The sequence below is a fragment of the Heterodontus francisci genome, chromosome 5 (genome assembly GCF_036365525.1).
Source record: "Heterodontus francisci isolate sHetFra1 chromosome 5, sHetFra1.hap1, whole genome shotgun sequence".
Lineage (NCBI taxonomy): Eukaryota > Metazoa > Chordata > Chondrichthyes > Heterodontiformes > Heterodontidae > Heterodontus > Heterodontus francisci.
In genome coordinates this window covers 16,617,286-16,632,465 of record NC_090375.1, presented here as the reverse complement: position 1 = coordinate 16,632,465, position 15,180 = coordinate 16,617,286, and the positions used below count along the sequence as shown (strand labels likewise).

Below are 15,180 nucleotides of genomic sequence, written 5' to 3'. Positions count from 1 at the left end.
GATGCTGCAAATCTGAAATAAAAACAGAAAATTGTTTGGAAATACTCCAGCTGTGGAGAGAGACACTGTTAACATTTTAGGTCGATGACCTTTTATCAGAGAACAGTTTATTTTTAATTAAAGTGGGTTCAGGAGAGAAGCTCTTCTACACGAAATTCAACAACAAACATATTTGTACTGACTTCTTTAAAGCAAATGTTCTTGCAGTTGAGAAAGTGAAGAATGGAGGTGTTTACAGCTGCTGCGTTTTACAAGTGATGAGGTTGTTTGATTTTCCCAGAGGTGTTTGGAGGCTCCACCTCATCCACCCATCTCAAATATCCTGAAGGGATCAGGAAGTTCCATGGGCAGTGGTGCTGAAAGTTACTGTGGGCTGGCATTTCGAAAAAGTCACGGTTGCCTCATTTATTCTCTGGTGGCTTGGTGTGAGTGAAGGAAATGAGAGGGAGAGATCTGCCATGATTCAGCACAGCCTCTGCCTCCCAGCTCAGCTTCGATCCGCCGGCAGAAGCCAAGCTTTGGACTGAAGGACGAGCGGAGCTATGGCGAGTGGGATTTCAGTGGCTCCAGTCCAGGCGTTTGTGAATGCCTCTCAACAGCAGAACGGCACGGTGCCATCTACCTGGGGCAGCCTGCGCCCTTACCAGGTGAGATTAGCACAGAGTGCCAGGGGAAGGGAGGTTAAACAGGAGAGACCTCAGCTTTCAGCAAAGATTATACAGCGTTCAATTCTTCAGTTGTAACATAGTGGCGGACGCATGGTGGAGTTGCATATCCCCCACTATGTGAATGTTATGCTTCAGAGGAAAGGATGCATGTGCTTTCAGTATTTTCCATTTGGAAGGGTTCATATTCCCCAGGGTGAGTCCACGCGTATTTAACGTGCCTCAGTCCCAGGAGTGCAGTTCCTGCTGGTTGAGGGGGAGACTGGATTAAACAGGACAGACTAGATCTTTGCAAGGCGTTGCCTTGCGATGTGACAGCTCAGCTGGCAAGTTGTAAAAAAAAAACAAAATGTTCCCGGCCGACAACATTTTCTGTTTGATAAAGAGCTTGAATTGTTTTTTCTTCTGTATCTCCAATGAGTCAGACTTAACTTCCCTTAATCGCGCTTCTGAGGATTGAGTTATTTTGCAAGTTGCTTATTTATGATCTTGGAGTGAGAAACTCGTAACTGGGGTTAATTCAGGGGTTCGTATGCAGAAATCACTAAGTAGGTACTACAGTAATTTAGAAAGGCTAATGGAATGTGTTAACTTTTATGTTCAGCTGTCTGGGATACAGAAAGGTGGAAGTTATGTTACAGCTGTACTCTGGTTAGACCCCATCAGGAAGATTATATTGACCATGGACGGGTTACAACGCAGAGTCACTAGAATGACCCTATGTTCCTAAGTTTTCCTCTACTAAACTGCGTATCCAACATCCAGTATTGAACTAGCAGAAATTTTTTCCAATTAAATATTGGGAAGACTGAAGCCATTGTTTTCCATCCCTGCTCCAAACTGCATTCCCTAGCAACTGATTCCAATCCTCTCCCTGGCAACAGTCTGTGATTTAGCCAGTCAGTTCGCAACCTTGGTGTCACACTTGGCCCCGAGATGAATTTCCGACCTTATATTTGTGCCATCACTAAGTTTGCCTGTTTTCACCTCTGACTTTGCCTCTGTCTCAGCTCATTTGCTGAAACCCTCATTTATGCCTTCGTTACCTGTAGCCTTGACTATTCCAGCACACTCCTGGCTGGTTTCCCATATTCCACCCTTTGTAAACTTGAGGCCATCCAAAACTCTGCTGCTCGTGACTTAACTCACACCAAGTCTTGTTCACCTATCATCCCTGTGCTCGCTGACCTACATTGGCTCCCGGTCAAGCAAGATCTTGATTTTAAAATTCTCATCCTTGTTTTCAAATCCCTCCATGGCCTCACCCCTCCCTATCTCTGTAATCTCCTCCATCCCCAAAACCCATTGAGATATCTGCACTCCTCTAATTCTGACCTCTTGTGCATTCCTTAATTTATTCGCTGCACCATTGGTGGTTATGCCTAGGCCCAAGCTCTGGAATTCCTTCCCTACACCTCCTCCTCTCCACCTCACTTTCCTCCTTTAAGATACTCATTAAAACCTACCTCTTTGAATAAGCATTTGGTCATCTGCCCTAGTATCTCCTTATGTGGCTCAGTGTCATATTTTGTTTTGTAATGCTCCTGTGAAGCATCTTGGACCATTTTATTATGTTAAAGGTGCCATAAAAATCTAAGTTATTATTGTAGATACTTTATCAATGATCAATGACACCAAGGGATATGGGGATAGTGCGGGAAAGTGGCGGTGAACCACTGAGTGTGAAGAAGGGAGTTTGGTGAGTGACAGACTTTTAAGGGTTAATTTCTCAAGTCTAGTTTTTGTTTACATTTAGCAATTAACTAAATTACTGTTTAAGTTAAGAGGCAAGTTAAGTTTCTTACAGTTTTAAACAAGGATATACAGGCTCGCTGAGAGTAGTTGTAGCCAATTAATTAAGTAACTAACTTAAACTGATTTCTGAGCTCCAGCAAAGCTGACTCATTGTTTTTCAGAGAGTATAAATTCAGGGGCCTCTGAGTGCTGCTTGTCTATACTGAGTGCCGCTTGAGTGCACAGAATGTGAAGAATGGAAGTTTGGTGAGTGAAAGAGTTTGGTGAAGAGGGGAACTATAAATTAATAAAAAATAAATGTAATATAATTAAGACAATGTAGATGGAAGAATAGGTGATGTGTTGCAGCTGCAGTGTGTGGGAGCTCCTGGATGCCACGGCAATCCATGGCAACCACATCCGTAGTAAGTGTCTGCAGTTTGAGGAGCTCTGGCTCAGAGTAAATGAGCTGGAGGCCAAGCTGCAGACATTGCAACGCATCAGGGAGGGGGAAAGGTACCTGGACACTTTGTTCCAGAAGGCAGTCACACCCCCTTAGGTTAGGGTCGTCTGATTTGGTCAGTGGTCAGGCAAAGGAGGGTGTAACTGCGAGTCAGGCCGGTAAAGGGATCGAGAAGGTGGGAGTGGAGCAGCCTCAGTCCTTGCAATTGAGCAACAAGTTCGAGGTTCTTGTAGCTTGTATGTACAAGAGCAAGGACTGCAGTGCGGATGAGCAGACTGACAATGGCACCTTTATGATTTATTTTATGATTCTGAGTACAAGAAGCCGTTCTAGCAGGGAGAGCAAAAAGGAAAATAGTGGTAGTTGGGGACAGAATAGTGAGGGGGATAGACACTGTTCTCTGCAGCAAAGAGCAAGAGTCCAGAAAGCTGTGTTGCCTGCCCGGTGCCAGGGTTTGGGACATCTGCTCAGGGCTGGAGAGAAACTTACAGTGGGAGAAGGAGGATGTGGTACCAATGACATAGGCAGGACAAGGAAAGAGGTTCTGCATAGTCAAATTAAGAAGCAGAACCTCAAAGATAATAGTCTCTGGATTACCTGAGCCAAGTGCAAATTGGCATAGGGCAAATAAGATTAGAGAAATGAAGGCGTGGTTCAAAGACTGGTGTAGTAGAAGTGGGTTCTGGTTCGTGAGGTACTGGCACCAGTACTGGGAAAAGTCGTGGCTGTACCATTGGGATGATCTACATCTGAACCATTCTGGGACCAGTGTTCTAGCGAGCCGCATAACTAGGGAAGTAGAGAGGGTTTTAAACTAATTGTGGGGGCAAGGGATCAAATTTGGGAAAATATGGTAAATCAAAGAGTAGAGACAAAGCAAGAGAAAGGTATTATTATGGGAAAAGATAAACAGACCGTGACAGGAAGGGACGGTGAGTACAACTCTAAGAGTAAATCAGAAGTTAAGGCTAGAGATTACAAAAATAATATAAGGACAAAACTAAAGGCTCTGTATCTGAATGCACATAGCATTCGAAACAAAACAGGTGAACTGATAGCGCAAATAGAAATAAATAAGTACAATCTGATAGCCATTACAGAGACATGGCTGAAGGATGACATAGATTGGCATGTGAATATTGAAGGATACATGACATTTAGGAAGGACAGGAAGCTCGGAAAAGGTGGAGGGGTGGCTTTGTTAATTAATTATGGTATGAGCACAATAGAGAGGGATGACCTAAGTTCACGAAACCAGGATGTAAAGCAGTTTGGGTGGAGATGAAAAATGGTAAAGGCAAAAAGTCACTTGTGGGAGTGGTGCATAGGCCCCATAACAGTAACCACACGGTAAGATGGGGTATAAAGGAACAAATAATGGGAGCTTGTCAGAAAGGTACAGCGATAATCATGAGGGATTTTAATCTACATTAGACTGGAAAAATCAGATGGGCAAAGGTAGCCAAGATGAGGGGTTCATAGAATGTTTTGGGGATAGTTTCTTAGAACAGCACATTCTGGAGCCAAAGAGCAGGCTGTACTAGACCTGGTATTGTGTAACCAGAAAGGATTAATTCATGATCTCATAGTGAAGGCAGCCCTAGGCAGCAATGATTATAATGGGCTGAATTTTATTTGGGCGCCGCACTCCGTGGTGGCGCCCTTTAAACACGGCAGGGTGCCCGCATTCAGGTGCTGCCGCAGAGCCCCCAAGATATTTTGTGTGGGGGTGCATTTAAATAGTGGAGGGCGGCATGCCCGGCCCCACTGATGTGTTGCGGCGGCGTCTACATCCACGGCAACAGCGTCCGGTGCCACTGCGCCGGTGCCGGCACCATTTTTAAAGCCCTTAGAATTACTTTTAACTTTGGAACGGGCAGCAGTATGAATTTTTTATTAAACAATTAAAATATGTGGATGGCCCTCTACCAACCCCGCAATGGTCATTTCAGTGCCCGAAATGACCAACACATTCCTTTTTCTCTACCCGAGCCTTACCCCTAAACTTATAACATTTGGCCTATAACCCCTTCCCACCATTCCCACATCCAATAAAAATTGATTTCCCCGCTCCTTCACCCCTCCCACCCTGAAATTTATATTACTCCCCCCTCCCCACCAGGTTCTCGCCTCAGCAGCGTTCCGAAGGCGCACGAAGGCGGGTATAAAGGGGGTGATAAAATCAGTGTGGGACAGCAGGTAAGTTCATTGACATTTCATTAGGGTTCAATTTAATATGGAAATGAATATGGAGATAAGGCAATATGCGATGGGCCCTTTTCGATGTCGCGGGTTGAGGCGGGCCTCTCCCCACAACATTTTACTGGCGTCGAGGGGCTGGTAAATTTCAGCCCAATATGATTGAATTTTGCATTCAGTTTAGTGGAGAGAAGAGTGGGTCTCAAACTAGTATTTTAAACTTAAATATGGGCAATTATGAGGGCATGAAAGCAGAGCTTGCTAAAGTGAACTGGCAAATCAGGTTAAGGAATATGTCAATAGAGATGCAGTGGCAGACATTTAAGGGGATATTTCAGAATACACAGAATAGATACATTCCACTGAGAATCAAAAATTCCAAGGGGAGAACCCACCATCCATGGTTAACTAAAAAAATTAAAGATAGAATCAAACTTAAAGAAAAAGCACATAATTGCACAAAGTTGGGTGGCAGGTCAGAAGAATGGACAGAATATAAAAAACAACAAAGAATGACTAAAAGATTTAATAAGGAAGGAAAAATTAGAGTATGAGAGAAAGCTAGCTAGAAATATAAAGATAGATAGTAAGAGTTTCTATAGATATTTTAAAAAGAAAAGTTAGCAAAGTGAGCATTAGTCCTGTAGAAGGTGAGTCTGGGGAATTAATAAGGGAAAATAAGGTGATGACAGATGATTTGAACAGGTATTTTGCATCGATCTTCACCATAGAGGATACAAGTAACATCCCAGAAATAGCCGTAAATCAGGAAATGGAAGGAAGGAAGGAACTCAAGAAAATGACAATCACCAGGGAAGTGGTACTGAGCAAATTGTTGGAGCTGCGGGCTGACAAGTCCCCGGGTCCTGATGAACTTCATCCTAGGGTCCTAAAAGAAGTGGCTAGTGAGATAGTTGATGCGTTGGGTTTAATTTTCCAAAATTCCCTAGATTTGGGGAAAGTTCCATTAGATTGGAATAAAACTCCTTTTATTCAAAAAGGGAGGGAGACAGAAAGCAGGAAACTACAGGCCAGTTAGCTTAACATCGGTCTTAGGGAAAATATTAGAAGCTATTATTAAAGACGTTCTAGCAAGGCACTTAGAAAAATTCAAGGTAATCAGGCAGAGTTAACATGGTTTTGTGAAAGGGAAATCATGTTTAACCAATTTATTGGAGTTCTTTGAAGAAGTAACATGTGCTGTGGATAAAGGGGAACCGGTGGATGTACTGTACTTAAATTTCCAGAAGGCATTTGATAAGACGCCACATCAAAGGTTATTGCGGAAAATAAAAGCTGATGGTCTAGTGGGTAACATCTTGGCATGGATAGAAGATTGGATAGCTAACAGGAAACAGAGAGTAGGCATAAATGGTTCAGTTTATGGTTGGCAAAACGATTGTGTGCCACTGTGATCCGTGATGGGGCCTCAACTATTTACCACTATATAAATGACTTGGATGAAGGGACTGAAGGCATGGTTGCTAAATTTGCTGATGTGTCAAAAGTAAGTAGGAAAGTGACACAAAGATAGGTATAAAAGTAAGTTGTGAAGAGGACATAAGGAGGCTACAAGGGGATATAGATAGGTGAAGTGAGTGGTCAAAGATCTGGCAAATGGAGTATAATGTGGGAAAATGTGAAATTGTCCATTTTGGCAGGAAGAATAAGAAAGAAGCATATTATCTAAATGGTGAGAGATTGCAGAGCTCTGCAATGCAGAGGGATCTGGGTGTCCTAGTGCATGAATCGCAAAATGTTAGGATGCAGGTTCAGCAAATAATTAGGAAAGCTAATAGAATGTTATCGTTTATTGCAAGGGAAATTGATTACAAAAGTAGGGAGGTTATGCTTCAGTTACAGAGGGTATTGATGAGACCACACGTGGAGTACTGTGTACAGTATTTGTCTCCTTATTTAACAAAGGATATAAATGCGTTGGAAGCAGTTCAGAGACTACTGTACTACCTGGGCCAGAATTTTACCCCCCCGGAAGTGCGGGATAGTGGTGGGGTGGTTGGGAGACCTTTCCTGACCCGCCCCAGCCTCTGCTGCTACTTCACTCAGGGTGGCTGCTGCGAAAAACGGCCCGTGTGCCCCATGCCAATGAAAGCCGTTAAGTGGCCAGTTAACGGCCACTTAAGGGCCTTCGCCTGCCGCCACAGGGATTTTACCCTTGGCCAGACAGGCAGCCCAGGTCCGAGAAAAGCTGCCTGACAAAAGCAGGTAGCTTTCTGATGGCCTGGGGGGGACCCTCATGATCAGGCACGTTGTGCCCGACAGAGGGCCGCCCCTGATGCCCCAACCACCCCCAACACCCAACACACACCCCCGTCCTCCCAATTGACCACCCTTGCCCCATCAGGGCCCGACCGTTCATCCCCGGCGAGGCCCCAAAAACTTACATTTTCCCGGGGCCGTCCTTCAGCTTCCTTCTGATGGCTGGGTTGCAGTCCCTGTAGTGGCCATCGCTCTCGGTGGCGCTGCTGGGACAGAGAGCTCCATTAGGTGGGACCTCCTGCCTCAATGAGGTGGAAGTTCCGCCTCAGACCAATTAAAGGCCTGGGGGCTGCAAAATGCAGTCCGGATCACCAGGCCAGGCAGAGACAGGTTCGTCACCGCCTTTTGAGGCGGTGGAAGGCTCCCTCCACCGAGGATAAAGTTCCAGCCCTGGTACGGGTGGGTTGTCTTATGAGGAAAGGTTGGACAGGCTAGGCTTGTATCCGCTGGAGTTTGGAAGAGTAAGGTGCGACTTGATTGAAACGCATAAGATCTTGAGGGGTATTGACAGGGTGGATGTGGAAAGGATGTTTCCTCTTGTGGGAGAATCTAGAACTAGGGGTCACTGTTTAAAAATAAGGCAGAGATGGAGAGAAATTTTTCTCTCAGTTGGTCATGAGTCTTTGGAACTCTATTCCTCAAAAGGTGGTGAAAGCAGAGACTTTGAATATTTTTAAGGCAGAGGTAGATAGATTCTTGATAAGCAAAGGGGTGAAAGGTTATTGGGAGTAGGCAGGAATGTGGAGTTGAGGTTACAATCAGATCAGCCATGATCTTGTTAAATAGCAGAGTAGACTCGAGGGGCCAAGTGGCCTACTCCTGCTCCTAATTCGTATGTCCGTAGATGATCAGCTATGATCTAATTGAATTGCGGAGCAGGCTGGACAAGCTGAATGGCCTACTCCTGCTGCTATGTTCCTAAGTGTCAGCTTGGTTCAGTTGGTAGCCCTCTTGACTCTGAATCAGATGTTTGTGGGTTCAAACTCACCTCTGTCAGAATCCTTTCATGGCCTCACCCCACGCTATCTCTCCAACCTCCTTCAGCTCTCCAACTCTATCCTCTTTGTATTCCTACTTTCACTGCACTGTTTATGGCAGGAACTTGGGCTCTGCATTCTGAGACTCCCTGACAGACTCCCTCCACATTCCCATGGCTTTCACCGCCATTAAACACCTTATATCAACCAAAATTACGGTTGTACCATGCCTCATTTATTCTTTTTATCAAAATATGTTTTTCCTCCCCAATGTAAATCACCTTGGAATGTTTTCCATATTAAGGGCATTGTATCAAGACAAGTTGTTGTCATAAACTGTAATGCTAAATCTTTAAAAATCTGATCAGCGTTCAACTGGAGTATTGTGTCTAATTCTGGGCACCACACTTTGGGAAAGATGTCAAGGCTTTGGAGAGGGTGCAGAGGAGATTTACTGGAATGATACCAAGGTTGAGGGACTTCAGTTATGTAGAGAGACCAGAGAAGCCGAGATTATTCTCTTTAGAGCAAAGAAGGTTAAGAGAAGTTTTAATTGAGGTGTTCAAAATTATGAGAGGTTTTGATAGAGCAGATGGGGAGAAATTGTTTCCACTGGTTGGAACCAAAGGATACAGATATAAATAATTGGCAAAAAAGCTGGAAGAAAGAAGAGGAGAATTTATTCATGCAGTGATTTGTTGTGATCTGGAATGGGTGGTGGAAACAGATTCAACAGTAACTTTCAAAAAGGAATTGGATTTTAAAAAGGAAAAGTTTGCAGAGCTATGGGGAAAGAGCTGAGAAGTGGAGCTAATTGGATAGCTCTTTCAGAAAGCTGGGACAAGCATGAAGGGCTGAATGGCCCTCTTCTGTGCCGTATAATTCTATCATTACATAATGTAACATAACACTCCAGTGTGGTAATCACTTCCTTTGGATGAGATGTTAAATTGAAGCCCTCTCTGTTCTGCCAGAAGGGCATAAAGATCCATAGTAATATTTGATGAACAACAGGTTCATGGGGGCATAGAAACATAGAAAATAGGAGCAGGAGTAGGCCATTTGGCCCTTCGAGCCTGCTCCACCATTCATTATGATTATGCCTGATCATCCAACTCAGTAACCTATTCCCACTTTTGCCCCAAACCCTTTGATCCCTTTAGACCCAAGAGCTAAATCTAACTCCTTCTTGAAAACATACAATGCCTCAACTGCTTTCTATGGTAGCGAACTCCACAGGCTCACCACTCTCGGGGTGAAGAAATTTCTCCTCATCTCAGTCCTGAAAGGTTTACCCTGTATCCTTAGACTATGACCTCTGGTTCTGGACTCCCCCACCATCGGGAACATCCTTCCTGCATCTACCCTGTCAAGTCCTATTAGAATTTTATAGGTTTCTATGAGATTCCCCCTCACTCTTCTGAACTCCAGCAAATATAATCTTAACCGACTCAATCTCTCCTCATACGTCAGTCCTGCCATCCCAGGAATCAGTCAGGTAAACCTTCGCTGCACTCCCTCTATAGCAAGAACATCCTTCCTCAGATAAGGAGACCAAAACTGCGCACAACATTCCAGGTGTGGCCTCACCAAGGCCCTGTATAATTGCAGCAAGACATCCCTGCTTCTGTACTCGAATCCTCTCGCTATGAAGGCCAACATACCATTTGCTCTTTTTACCGCCTGTTGCACCTGGATGCTTACCTTCAGCGACTGGTGTACAAGAACACCCAGGTCTCACTGCATATTCCCCTCTCTCAGTTTATAGCCGTTCAGATAATAATCTGCCTTCCTGTTTTTGCTACCAAAGTGAATGACTTCACTTTTATCCAAATTGTGCTGTATCTGCCATGCATTTGCCCACTCACTCAACTTGTCCAAATCACCCTGAAGCCTCTCTGCATCCTCCTCACAACTCACCCTCCCACCCAGTTTTGTCATCTGCAAATTTGGATATTTTACATTTAGTTCCTCATCTAAATCATTAATATATATTGTGAATAGCTGGGGCCCTAGCACTGATCCCTGCAGTACTCCACTAGTCACTGCCTGCCATTCGGAAAAAGACCAGTTTATTCCTACTCTTTGTTTCCTGTCTGCCAACCAATTTTCTATCCATCGCAATACACTACCCCCAGTCTCATGCGCTTTAATTTTACACACTAATCTCTTATGTGGGACTTTGTCGAAAGCCTTCTGAAAGTCCAAATAAACCACATCCACTGGCTCCCCCTCATCAACTCTACTAGTTACATCCTCGAAGAATTCTCGTAGATTTGCATGATTTCCCTTTTGTAAATCCATGCTGACTCTGTCCGATTCGACCTCTGTTCTCTAAGTGCTCTGATATCAAATCTTGGATAATGGACTCTAGAATTTTCCCCACTACTGACGTCAGGCTGACTGGTCTATAATTCCCTGCTTTCTCTCTACCTCCCTTTTTAAATAGTGGGGTTACATTAGCTACCCTCCAATCTGTAGGAACTGTTCCAGAGTCTATAGAATCTTGGAAGATGACCACCAATGCATCCACTATTTCTAGGGCACTTCCTTAAGTACTCTGGGATGCATACCATCAGTCACTGGGGATTTATTGGCATTCAATCCCATCAATTTCCCCAACACCATTTCTCTACTAATACTGATTTCCTTCAGTTCCTACCTCTCACTGAGCCCTGTGTTCCCCAACATTCCTGGTATGTTATTTGTGTCCTGCTTTGTGAAGACAGAACCAAAGTATGCATTTAGTTGGTCAGCCATTTCTTTGTTCCCCATAATAAATTCCCCTGTTTCTGACTGTAAGGGACCTACATTTGTCTTCACCAATCATTTTCTCTTCACATACCTATAGAAACCTTTACAGTCAGTTTTTATGTTCCTCACAAGCTTACTCTCGTACTCTATTTTCCCCTTCTTAATCAATCCCTTGGCCTTCCTTTGCTGAATTCTAAACTGCTCCCAATTCTCAGGTCTGTTGTTTTTTCTGGCAAATTTATATGCCTCTTCCTTGGATCTAATGCTATCTCTAATTTCCCTTGTAAGCTGTGGTTTGGCTATCTATCCCGTTTTACTTTTGCGCCAGACAGGAATAAAACATTGTTGCAGTTCATTCATGCGCTCTTTAAATGTTCAACATTGCCTATCCACCGTCACCCCTGGCCAGCATTCCTCTCACCAATATAACCCAAAGCAGATTAGCTGGTTGCTCATCTCATTGCTGTTTGTGGCATCTTACTTTGTTTTTTTCCCCAAAAATATCCTTTATTCATAAAAATTTGTAAAAAATATATTACAAAACAGTTCCAATTTGACATTCCAGAAAGTGCAAAAGAGGTCAGTTTTCTTTGATACAGAAAGTGAGTTTCCTCACAACTCTTGTCATTCCATTTTACATGCAATGTACAATTGCATTACACAGAAAAACCATATTTTGGTGCACACAGCCCGAGTGGTTTTTACATGGGTTCCAGCCACTCAGTTCACTACTGTGTACACAGACAGTTGTCGCATTCATTACGTAACACTCACTGCATCCCCACAGTAATACACTGTGAAGTCATTCAAGATGCTTCTCTCAGATGTGGTGGATGCTGTATAGGTGGCATCTGTACCTTTCACCGTCTAAATTTTAGCTTGATCTGCAGATTCTTTCTAATAATGCATCATTGATGTGTTAAATTGCAAACATTTTAAAATTGATTTTTTTTTTGTCGAGAATTCTTAAATTGCAAATTTAATCCAAAAGAGTAGATTGCATCTCCTCTCCTACCAGTCCGGGTCAGTTTGAATAATGTGCACTGTGTTTTCAATAATCAGACATGTGTTTAAACAAAGTGCTGCAGCAGTACTGTGGAAAGATGACAGAGCAATGAATTGGGTTTTTGCTGAAATTTACATCAGGAGAGGACATGAAATCATCCCTCCCAAGTACATGCTTAACACTCTCCTTCAGTGCAGGGATGAAATTGTTTCATTAATTAGATCCAGCAGTTTCCTGAATGCATTGAATGTAATTTTGGAAAAAAGAACTTGCATTTATATGGTGCCTTTCATGATCTCATGATGTTCCCGAGTGCTTTACAGCTGATGAAGTACTTCTTGAAGTGTAGTCACTGTTGCAATGTCACAGCCAATTTGCGCACAGCAAGCTCCCACAAACAGTGATAATGGCCAGATAATCTTTTTATTTTAGTGATGTTGGTTGAGGGATAAATATTGGCCACGACACAAGGAAAAACTAGCTTACTGGTCTTTGAATAGTGCCATGGGATCTCGTACATCCAACTAAGAGAGAACATGGGGTCTCAATTTCACGTCTCATCTGGAAGTGTCAGACTGGATTACGTGCTTTAGACTCTGGAAGTGGGACTTGAACCCATCACCTTCTGACCCAAAGCTGAGAGTGCTACCCGCTGAGTCACGACTGAGACCTCCAAAGGACGCAAGGGGACCTGAACAAACAATTAGCATGAAGCTATATTAATTTCTAAATATGGAATAATTTATCCCTTTAGCACATAATGTGGAATCAATTTCAGGGGTTTGTTTAAATCATTTCCAATCCCAGCAGCTGTAACATTTGCAGAATTCAGTGCGATGTCATATGAAGCCAGTGCTTGTGAACTCGTTCATGGCACCATTATAAAATTGTCCTTCCTCAGGCAAATTAATAATAGACTGCAACATGATAGAGCTTCCCAACACCATAGCAGTAATCTAATGCGTTTAATAGACATGGGGATATAATTTATCCTCAGTTCACCCATTTTTCAGGTGTAAAACTTGCCACATTAGACCGGGATAATGCTGCGCTTGATTGGCAGCTGATATTTGGTGGCTGCCAGACTGGATCACATGACCTTAAATCGCACCAGGCGTTTGCCTTAAGTGGGTGTTAGGCTGATTGTTTATGTAATTCGGGATCTATGCCAGTTGAAAAATTGGAATACAAATGGGAGGAGCAGGCACTGTCAAGCTCTGCTTATTTGTACTGGGTTGTAAGTACCCCAAACAACTGTCCTTAACATGTCAACCATAGCTAGGTAGACAGCACAGACACCTTTAAATTGAAGGTTGTGGGTTTGTCCCACTTCAGAGACATGAACGCATAATCTAGGCTGATGTTCTAGTGCGGTACTGAGGGAGTGCTGCACTGTCAGATGGACCATTTTTCAGATGAGGTCTTAAACTGAGGCCCCTTCTGCCCTTTCAGGAGGGCATAAAGGGTCCAATGACACTATTTACAGAAGAGCCAATGTTTAATCCCTCAACCAACTTCACTAGAAACCGATGATCTGGTGATTACCACTGTTTGTGGGAGCATGCTGTGCACAAAGCTGCGTTTGCTGCTTTGCAACAGTGGCTGCACTTCAGAAGTATATCATTGGCTGTAAAACGCTTTGGATCATTGTAAAAGGTGTTTCTATTAATGCAGATTCTTAAAGGGGTTATTGGATGACACTGGAAAGGACAACCCCAACAGTGAGATTGTTCTATTTTTTGTGGAGTCTGAAGGGTTTGTAGCTGGTTCCACAAAATAACTGAGCTGCTGCTGGCCTGCTCTCTCCCCACCATCCCCACCACCCCCCCCACCCCCCCATCACCCACCCTCTACTGTTGAGATTCCCCTCTCCTCCCTCAAGCCAGCACCCCCACTCCCCCAGCCAGGACCTAACCTGCCAGCCGCTGCCAGCAATGAAGCTGACCCACAGCCTCTGAGACATAACCCCCCAGCTGATCCTCAACACCTGAATGCTGCCCACAGCTCACTGGCTCTACAGAGGAGTCAAAAATGGTCAACAACAACTTGCATTTATATAGTGTCGTTAATGCAGTAAAAAGGAGTGTTATCAACCAAAATTTGACACCGAGCCACATAAGGCGATATTAGGACTGTTCAAAAGCTTGGCCAAAGTTCAGATTTTAAGGTGCCTTAAGGGAGGAGCAAGAAGTAGCAAGGCGGAGAGATTAGATTAGATTAGAGATACAGCACTGAAACAGGCCCTTCGGCCCACCAAGTCTGTGCCGAACATCAACCACCCATTTATACTAATCCTACACTAATCCCATATTCCTACCAAACATCCCCATCTGTCCCTATATTTCCCTACCACCTACCTATACTAGTGACAATTTATACTGGCCAATTTACCTATCAACCTGCAAGTCTTTTGGCTTGATATGGGAGGGAATTACAGAGGGCAGCAGAGTTTTGGATGAGCTCAAGTTTATGGATGGTGGAAAATATTAGAACAGGTGGCAAAAAGCTTGTTCAAAGCATTAGCTTCTAAGGCAACAGAAACAGAAAATGCTGGAAATACTCAGCAGGTCTGGCGGCATCCGTGGAGAGAGAAACCGAGTTAATGTTTCAGGTCTGTGACCTTTCATCTGAACCGTTCCGACAAAAGGTCACAGCTCTCAGACCTGAAACGTTAACTTAGCTTCTCTCTCCATAGATGCTGCCTGACCCACTGAGTATTTCCAGCACACTCTGTTTTTGTTTCAGATTTCCAGCATCTGAAGTATTTTGCTTTTGTATTAGGTTTAAAGGAGTGTGTTACAGGGAGAGAGAGGGAGGGAATTCCAGAGGTTAGTTTGGAATAAACACTGTTCACAATAATACAGGCTCTCCAATCACAAAATGCTTAGGCAAAATACACCTAGTACAGATAAGATACTCTTCAAACAGCAGTGTGTATGACTCAAAACACACGATACCTAAAAGACCTTTATTGAGGCAAACTCAAACACTGTGACTGATCAATTATTGACATTATGTTATGTTCTCTAATTGAAGCAGTACAAACCTGCAAGGGCCAACATTTTCATTCACATTTACCAGAGGAATTTCTAGCATCTCCTG

General features: G+C 43.6%; 1 protein-coding gene across 1 annotated transcript in view; it reads left to right on the top strand.

Annotated features, from left to right (window-relative positions):
* The first annotated feature begins 264 nt into the window (after nucleotides 1–264).
* LOC137369755 (NIPA-like protein 2) overlaps nucleotides 265–15,180 on the top strand; it is a 110,741-nt gene continuing 95,825 nt past the window's right edge. Inside the window, exon 1 of the mRNA XM_068031158.1 lies at nucleotides 265–647. Coding sequence (XP_067887259.1) covers nucleotides 543–647 — 105 coding nt within the window. The 5' untranslated portion in view covers nucleotides 265–542. The remainder of the gene's footprint in view (nucleotides 648–15,180) is intronic.